At 40.2% G+C, this 9476-nt stretch overlaps 2 protein-coding genes across 2 annotated transcripts; one reads left to right on the top strand and one right to left on the bottom strand.

The window, feature by feature from the left end:
* Nucleotides 1-128: 128 nt before the first annotated feature.
* Nucleotides 129-7582, bottom strand: LOC144660634 (uncharacterized). The gene is made up of 8 exons (XM_078521313.1): nucleotides 7461-7582; nucleotides 7254-7313; nucleotides 4901-4972; nucleotides 4493-4576; nucleotides 3741-3830; nucleotides 2627-2748; nucleotides 1410-1740; nucleotides 129-446 (listed from the first exon to the last, which is right to left on the bottom strand). The coding sequence occupies exons 1-8, from the start codon at nucleotides 7560-7562 to the stop codon at nucleotides 336-338; spliced, it is 972 nt and encodes a 323-aa protein (XP_078377439.1). The 5' UTR covers nucleotides 7563-7582; the 3' UTR covers nucleotides 129-335.
* A 266-nt stretch (nucleotides 7583-7848) lies between these two features.
* Nucleotides 7849-8983, top strand: LOC144660632 (aspartoacylase-like). Its single transcript, XM_078521310.1, has one exon. The coding sequence runs from the start codon at nucleotides 7849-7851 to the stop codon at nucleotides 8866-8868; it is 1020 nt and encodes a 339-aa protein (XP_078377436.1). The 3' UTR covers nucleotides 8869-8983.
* Nucleotides 8984-9476: the final 493 nt, after the last annotated feature.

Below are 9476 nucleotides of genomic sequence, written 5' to 3'. Positions count from 1 at the left end.
AAGAAAACTTCAAGAACAACGTTTTAGTTCGAAATCGTGCTTCCAAAAAATGTCTGAGCCCGCAATTTTCGGCAGGATTGTTGCTAAGAAACGTAACACATTACCAGGAGGACAAGCTGACGCACACATTTTCGGAATGTTCGTGTTTATATTTGATTGGACAAGTAGGAACCGAAAACTCTTCGGGGACTCCACGAGAATTTGTCGAAAACTAGATTTGTCTTTGCAAGTGCATTCAGCTCGGAGTTTTTCTTCTGTGGTTCACTTGAGATTTGTCCAGTATTCTGTCTTTTTCTCTGAACAAGATGAAGCACCATACTAGCTCATTTCAATTGTCAATCAAGTTTCATGGCAGGTAAGGACCGCCTCTTTTTTCCTAGTTTCGCTTTACCAGCTGAATTTTTCTTCCTCTTCTCGGATAAAACAAGATGTTTTTTCCCTGGGACCTGCAAGAAAGTGTTGAATAGCAGTTCAATAGCGTTTCTCTACAGTTAAGTAACTTTATAATGGCTTTCCCATTTCAAGTAGAGCAACTCGATCGGCAAAGTGTACTTGTTCCGCGATGCGCTTGGTGAACACGTAACATGAGTAACCCTCGCGTAAGCTCGCGGGTAGCCTGCGGGTAACCCGCGAGTACCTGCGAATGACCCGCGTGGCTCATGGTTCATGCTCCTCCAAAAAATCAAGAAGTACACAAGAAGTACAAAATAATGAATAGAAATGTTCCAAAGTAACGTTTCATACCTAGTGTAACATTTCTTCCCGTCCCCGGCTAGGGCTCGAACCCACCCCGTGCCCTAACCATTAGGCCTCGCTTTGTCCAATTAAAGGATTCTTTACTAACCATTACATTTTGGGGGGCCAAAAAAGTGGTTGACATAACGAAAGGCTGTTTTCACGGAGTGGTCGTAATGTGTAGCTCTGCCGAGGACCAGATGCTCAAAGGGTGGATAACACTATCCACCAGATAAATTACTATCCAGTGGATTAGTGTTGATAGAGCGGTTTTCACTTGAGTGTCGAAAGTAAATTGCGTTTGCTTTGGTTTTGAGTTACTACGCTCAGTGATTGGCTTTAAAATCTCGCGCCACTTTCTTAGCCAATCAGAACTAGAACCAAAACCAATCGTGACTCGCTCGCGCACGTTTTCCTGCGCTTTGCGCTGGCTACATGTATTTGCTTCGAGTTTTGATTGGTTCACTGGATTGTCCGTGTCTTTTGTGATTGGCCGGAGTAATTACATTGGTTTTGGTTTTTCGACACTCAATTGAAAACTGCTCTAAAACATTCTATGCTATCCACTAGATAGTGATTTATCTGGTAGATAGCGTTTTCGACTATTTGATAAACTGGGCCCTGCTGTATTATTTGGGATTATGGATATGAACATGGACATGAATTACTTGTACCTCTGAAATGTCCTTCACGTCATCCCTTCTATCAACTTCCTCTTCGTCACTTGTGTGATGCCCATTAGCAAGGGAGTCCTGAGTCATTCTCTTCTTTTTCTTCTTCTTATTGCTTGTTTTGTTCTCTGCCATCAAGGCAAGTGATTTTGGGGTGTTGTTTGCTTCCTCTGTTAAGCTTGCCTCTTTCTTTTTCTTTCGTTTCGTTTTTGATGCAGAATTTTGAACTGAATCAGGAACTAGTGGCCGTGTTAAATATTCCACGACTTCATTCACTGACTCCAATGTGATGATTTCACCATTTGGTCCCTGAACCGTCAAATCAGGCATGTTTCTGTACAGTTTTAAAGAAAAAGAAAAACAGTCTATAATGTGTAGTTGCTATGCGGTATTAGTATAAAAAAGGGGGGGTTTTTGGGGGGCGGTTTGTTGTAAAAAAAAAAAATAAAAAAAATAAAACCCCCCAAAAGAGGAAAAAAAAATAATTAAAGAAAAAAAAAAAAAAAAAAAAATTTTTCAATTTTTTTTTTCTCTTTTTTTATATATTATAAAAAAAAATTTCACCCCCAGCGGGGGGAGGGAAAATTTTTCTCCCCACTTCGTGGTTTGGTAAATATGCACCACTAGCCACAAAAGTTTACCACAAGTGGCTTGACTGTTCACTCAGTACTCGCCCAAAAAATAAACTTATGGTGGTTAAGTCTGCATACGAGCCAAACAGCACATCAGGCCAGAGCTTAACACTGGTTTCGGTAGCATGAAGCAACTAGGTACATAATTCTACTCCCCCCTGGATGGGATACTTGTCCATCACAAGGTTTAACCCCCAGCATTAAAGTTGCTGGTACCCATTTATACACCTGGGTGGAGAGAGGCACTTTGAGAGTAAAGTGTCTTGCCCAAAGTGTCTTGCCCAAGACCCCAGGGTATCCGGTCCCCCCCCCCCCAGGGAATCTTGCCACCAACCAACTCCCTACAAAAAAAGGTGTATTCCTCGTTCTTTAATCCATGAGATAAGGTGACTTCGCTTGGGGGCGAGATTGCTTGGTGGCGAGGTGACCGACATTCGACCCCAGCCAGGGCTCGAACCCAGACTGCCTGATTCAGAGTCCAGCACACTAACCATTAGGCTACACACCTCCCAAGCAAGCCTGTGATACTAAGCAATAATTCAGACATTCTGCAAGCATTCCAGTATAATATATAGTAGTGACACTTACTTTGTTAGTACATGAAGAGAGTGAGTTACAGACACTGCTTGCTGGAGTAACCTGACGTCATCCTCCCCTGACTGTGACGTGTGACCATTTATTTGACAGAAATGAGAGGCAAGAGAATAAAGCTAAAAACAAAGCCAAAAAAAAAACAGTGTAACAAGCTGTACAGGGGAAATAAAGAGCAAACATCAAAGGCATAATCTGCTTGTTTGGGGGGTAACATCTGTGTGTGTGTTGGGTGAGGCTTGTTACATGTAGAGGATGTGAGGTGTTTAAAGAAGGTTTTTTTAAGCCGATCTGTTTTTCTTTTCTAAATTTTCGGTGACATCTGTTCACCTTCATCAGAGTTAGTGAAAGTTTGTTGGTGCTCACGCTACCAATCCGTGCGTTAGTGCGACATAAAAATTTTGAATTAACGGCACATAAGCGCGAGGAAAAGCTTTGCGTTCGCTGATAGCGTCGCTGTCCAAAGTGGAGTGCCACGACTTCAAGAAAAGCCTCTTGCTGTAATTGATTACACCACGCTCGAGGATCTGGGCGTCCTTCGGATGGATGTTATGTTCCTTTGACTCAGCATGCTGTTTAATTGCTAATTCGCTACAGCTCGCGCAGCCTGGATCATGTCCGGCTCCACGCGAGGACCACAAGCGCTTGCTTTCCCCGATGTACGTAAAAGAGCAGTCGTGGCACTTCATTTTGTAAACAATTCCTGTCATTCGGTGTACTGGCCTATCCACATAAACCGTGCTTGATAACTGGTCACATATTATCTATTCTAGAAGGAAGAAGACCTGGCAGCAAGGCTGTCTTTCAACCAATTCGAGCATTAGAAATCTTTGAAACATCTTGGAAGACTTCAGAAGTCTTTAAAAAATGATGAACATCAATTCAGGGCTCGACCACGCCCCGCCGCCCCGCCCCCCACCGCCACCACGCCGCCGGGCCAAAATACCGGTATTAATTAGCAAGTTATCTGTGGAAGTCTTGAAAATCTCAGGACAATAATTGTATGCATTTGGCTAAAGATGTGTACACATGGCACTGCGATTGTTTTTAGTTAAGGATAGTAAATAGATGTAAGTAGAATTTATAAATTATCTTAAAATTTCTAACCAACCTTTGTGTTGTCTGTTGATTTGTCTAACATCACAAGGAAACTGAGCAATTTTGACAGATTCAACAGCAACTGACATTCTTGACAGGAAAACTGCAAGATTATAGAAAAGTTTGGTAATGAGGAAGAAACATGTCAGTAGTGTTGCAGCTCTTGCAAACTTTTAAGGTCCTCTAGTGTAGCAGTTGCTATTGTTTTGGGGCTGAAAATTGGTTTCGAGATTCAAATCAGGAGTTTCAAGAAACCAAGGGTTAGAGAAGCCCGGATTCTGCTGTACATTGAAAATAATTATTAGCAACAACTTTGAAAGGGAAAAGAGGTGGTCAGAATGAACATTATTTGTTTGTTTTCCTAGTGATGGCACAGTTTTTGAAGGGAAATGCAATTTCTGGGAGAGTTTCCCAACTATTTAACAAGCGGTTGTAGCTGCAATCTTTCTAGCCTCTTGACAGTATATGGAAATGGAAGATAATTTAAAGTTTTCCATATGTTTCCTATATGATTGCGGGCAGTATTGCTCACAGTTTATTATTATAAAATGAAAAATATTTTAGTATGTTTTCAAAAGAAATCCGTTTAATATATGTCTTTGTTTTTGGTTGCATCAATGAACTTATTACAAGCTGCTAAGTACAACATGCATGTATACAAAGGGACAGTTCATGATTTCTAAAGCTTAAAATACTTTTGCCTTAAACCATTACCCGCTGATAATTTTTAGGAGATAAAGGATTTTGCCTTAGTTAAGAACTAACCTGCAATTCTTCAATCTTTAGAATCTTTTTTGTCCAATCCAGGTGCCAGGTTAATATTGGCACATCTATCCTTCCCGCTAGGACCTGAAGTATCAAGAACAAAGGAAGCACATTTTATTTTTTTCTGTCTGCGTACAGAAAGAACATGCAGCTTAGTCCTTTACAAGTTTGATTATACAGTGAAATCCAGGTGTTTTGAACTTTTGAGGGAAATGAAAATTGGTTCCCAAAAATTCGGGCAGTATGAGAAATCGGGGGGGGGGGGGGGGTTCAAAATTACAGAGTTCAACTGAATGAAGGAAGGGAAACAACTTTTGGTTTGAGTTATTAGGGGTTTCGAAACATCAAGGGTTTGAGAAGTTGGGATTCCTCTTTATAAGTAATGAAACTTATAAAATCACTATTTACCATGGATCTGTCAGGAATGTAAAATCCTTTACTGCCACTGGAAACTACTTGACCACACCATTTACAATGAGCCTGGAAATAAAAGGTTATATCCACAGCTTAGATCAATATCATCATTGTGGTGTATCTAATACAGGAACGGTGTGCAAACTCTGAGTAAGAACACACAGATGGTAAGACCTCATTTACAACAAGCTTGATCTTACACAATCTCTGGTCACATGACAACTTTATTAGACCCAGGACTCCACAATTATACTCAAGAATACCCCCACTCTGACACTAAATATAACATAGCTAACACAGCTGCACAATCGAATTCAGTATGTACATAAAAAGTATATGTATAAGCATAAACAAAGAAAAAAATGTAAATGGTTTCACACAATGGTACGAGTGCTCGATGCAAATACATGAAGAGACAAAAATACCGATTTCTCGATCAAGTGGTCAATATTGTCGCGCGAGCAAGCTCTTACAGGGGAAACCCGTCACGCTGCAATTTGTGTCTGACAGAGAAGCTCTGCATTCTATCTGCTAACAGATCTACTCTCCTCAATAAGAGATCTGAATTAATCACCATGTGCAGGAACGAAAACAAGTTTTATACAGCCAATCAAAAGCAGGATCGCTCAAACTGCCCTCCATGAATGTAGTTTGAATTTCCTTTCGACTGCTATTAACGGCACAGTCTGATGATCGCCTTGTGCGTGAACTTAAGAAACTGTCTGTACAGTCTCTATCTTTTAATTATAGTATTATGTATAAGCATAGTATAGGTATAAGCATGCACCATAATTCAATAGTGCAGGCTAATGGCGTGAGCAAATCACTTCACCAGTAATATTTTTTTTCTCACCGGCAATGATATAGAACTATTGGATTACACTTTTAGCTGTGCACTATTGAGTTATGGATGGTGCACATGGGAAAATTGGAGAGCACCCATTGTAAAGAGTAAGAGTTGCTTAAGGTGAACTCTTATGCTTCTTTCATACACAATGCATAGCTCCATTGTGCATGCTAAAGCATGAACCAATCGCTGAATAAAAGTTAAGTTATCAAGAGAAGAATTTGATAGGAAAATGAGCTCAACAGGGGGAAAAGGAACCTGGGAGAATAGGGATCAGGAGGGGTGCAGGAGGCTGGAGAGAAAAGGGTGGGAAGCAGGAGTTACTCATAGTCCAGTCTGCTAGAGAATGGCACATCACATAATACATGTACATTGTGTACATATGCATAAAATTAATTTAGTAAAATGTCTTACGTCTCCGGAGCCATGAGGCCCAATACAGCCGGAGCTTATCCCGGTTTCCGTACTGCACCTTAAGCGACTAGGAGTATTGCTACTCCCCCCTGGATGGGATGCTAGTACATCGCAGGGTTACCCCCCAGAAGTAAATTTGCCGGTAACCATTTATACACCTGGAGAGGCGCATGTGAGAGTTAAGGTGTCTTGCCCAAGAACACAACGCAGCGCCCCGGCCAGGCCTCGAACCCAGGCCGTTCGACTCGGAGTCGAGCGCGCTAATCCATTAGGCCACCGCGCCTCCCGTACATGGATGAATAACGGATATTGTTTCACAATTTGCTTGGCCCAGAAACCGGTTTAATGGCTGTGTCTGACAGTGACCCCTTAAACACTCTTTTTATTTTAAATATAAGAATCAAGTTTATAAGAATATCGAGGCTGAAATTTGCAAATTTTTAAGAATATTTTAAGAATAAACCCGAGGCTGAGATTTTGAAAAGAATATAGTTTTCTAGTTGAAACAAAATCAGGTATTTTCATTTCCGTCACTTTATCTCTGTGAGGAATGCTTTGTTTAAAGCCAAAATGGCCAAGCTGCAACAATTAAAAAGCAATGGTACATGTGCACAATGTAACAGAATACAGATCTGGACACCAAACAAACCGTCAAACGGTATTTTCTAAGAATGTTCATAACAATATTTTTAGCCTAAAAATTATCAGTAGAAAAGTAAGAATATTCAGCCTGGGTCAGAAAAGCTGTATTCTTATAAAAAAAAGAGTGTACCTTTTCCCCTTCATTTACTATAATAGTGTTTTTAGTTTGGCTTGTCTTTCAAGACAAAAACTTATAACAGTTATTATTTGATTAAAACATGCTTTTAAATGAGATCAGGACTTCATGCAAATATATCTTGGACTTGGGATCTTGGATAATCTAAAAACAATCTGGTCCCCTACTTAAATTCATCACATTGTTAATACAAACTTAACACAAGCATGTGTAAATAATTATAAAGCTTTATACTCATCAAACACCAAGTCAACATGATGAAAATGTTTTGCTAAAAGTGCATCAGTGTGGATAACCTGCTCTTTTACCTGTGACTGTAGGCTATTCTTATGATAGTTCTTTAAGCCAGACTGGATACCTTTCAAGACCTTGAAAAGGGAGGAAAAAGTCAAGCAAAAAAGTGAAAAATCTCTACAGTTCTTGTGCTTTCAAAACAACGTGGATGGTCATCCCCGTATTTTAGATTACAAATGTTAAATATCAAGTTTCTTAGACAGTTTAAATGGCAAGGATACCATTTTAGCGTGATGAATTCCTGGTGCGATCTGGGGCGATATGTTTGGGAAGAATTTCTCCAAATTCTGCACAAGCGGTTCCCATGTGTTTCGATCCGCCATTTTGAATAGCTCCTACTAGAAGACTGGTGACTAGAACAAAAGTTGCACTTTCAGGGGTACCGAGAGAACTAAAATTAGCCCCGAAGAAATGACTGTATTTTTGCCCGAAAATCAGTAAAAATAGAAAAGGGGGTTTCTTTTGCTATTTTTTATTACTAAAAGTACAATGTAACAAAAAAGAATTTAAAAAATTGAGGAAGAATAAGTTGTTCGCAAGGTATCCTGGGTACAGGAGGATTGCGTGACCAGCGATTGACGAGGGACCCGATTGACGAGCCAAAACAAAATGGAAGTTTGTGGGCAAGTTGAATTTCACGATCCAGTCCATTCTCTATGTATTAGCGGAGGGACCCATGGAAATGAACTGACTGGCGTTTATCTCGTGAAAAACTGGCTAAAGAACGGTGACCGTGAGATACAAAGAAGCTCCTTTCAAACTCACGTTGTGCTAACAAATTTGCGAGCAACAGAGCGATGTGTTCGCTTCACAGATGTAGATCTCAACCGGCAGATTACACCGGAAAACCTATTTTCTTCACAAGAGAAGGAAGGTTGCCCTTATGAAATACACAGGGCAAGAGAACTGTATTCCCAATTTCAAGATGAGACCGGCGAAAAAGCAGTGGATTTCTGGTTGGATTTGCATAACACGACTGCAAATACAGGGCCCTTTTTCATTATGAACCACACACAAGGCCCATTCCCTTTGCACCTAGCGTCGCACTTGCATATTAAGTTCCCCGAGATCCGTATCATGCTCTTGAAGCCAGGTAATTTCGAAAATCTCCATTTTGACGGGGCCCAAGCCAAGGAGAAGCAAGAACAGTCCTTTTCCAAATTCCCAACAGGGAGTGTATCAAATATAGGTAAAGAGGGCTTCACCTTGGAAATGGGGCCCCTCGCTAATGGCACATTTAATGCCTCCATGTTTAACTTGGCAAAGGAAATAATTTATGATGTACTTGATGCAGTAGAGGAATTCAACAGTGGAAAAGAATTTAAGGAAAAGGAAATTGAAGTGTTCAGATTTCTTGGCAACATTCACTATCCCACAGATGCAGATAGCAGTGAAATTTCAGCCATGATTTCCCCTGATTTAGATGGCAAGGACTGGAACCCACTTCATCCTGGTGACCCTCTATTCTTGACATTTAATGGAGAGACCATACCTTATGAAGGGAACAATACAGTGTGGCCAGTTTTCATAAACGAGGCTGCATATTTCTGTAACAAAATTGCAATGTCGATTACAACAAAAGAAAAGATTGTTGTTTCAGCTCTAAAGCTAACAGCAGACCAACCTTAGACTTTCGAGGGCCTCCATTTTTTTTCTGGATATTGTCAGAGAATACATACTTAATAATAATCTGTGTTCAAGCATTGCATGTTAACTTTCCTGCCTATTTTTCAGCAATTTATAATTATAAAATTAAATGTCATATATACCATAAAATTCCAGTTATACCCCCCCCCCCCCCTCCCCTCCAAGATATAAGTCTCCCTATGCTGCATGGCAGTATTGGCCAGGGTTAAATGTTGATTACTTTTTAACTTAAAAATGTATTTTGATCAACACTGCCATGGCTCGTTTCAAAACTTTCCCTGCATAGCAGCAGTTTCTCAGGATACCAAAATTATAGGGGCAAAGCCAGCTACACTTGTGAGAAAAATCCAGGGTCAAGTATTCCAGATGTGCACCATCTGTAGCATAGCTCCTCAAGGTCTCAGATCCAATATAATATACATTTCTTTTGTACTAGTTGGGAGAATTTGTTTTCTGTACAAGCTAGCAAGGCAATTTCCCAACAGTGATCATGTCAGTAATTCTTGTGATATTTTTAATGATTTTGTTTTTTGTTTGTTGTGGGGACAAGCACCTTTGTAAATAATTTTGTATGTCAAAAAAAAAAAAAA

The sequence above is a fragment of the Oculina patagonica genome, chromosome 7 (assembly GCF_052425735.1).
Source record: "Oculina patagonica isolate OP01 chromosome 7, crgOcupat, whole genome shotgun sequence".
NCBI lineage: Eukaryota > Metazoa > Cnidaria > Anthozoa > Scleractinia > Oculinidae > Oculina > Oculina patagonica.
Note: the sequence above shows the minus strand (reverse complement) of the source record. Positions and strands in the feature narration are given on the sequence as shown.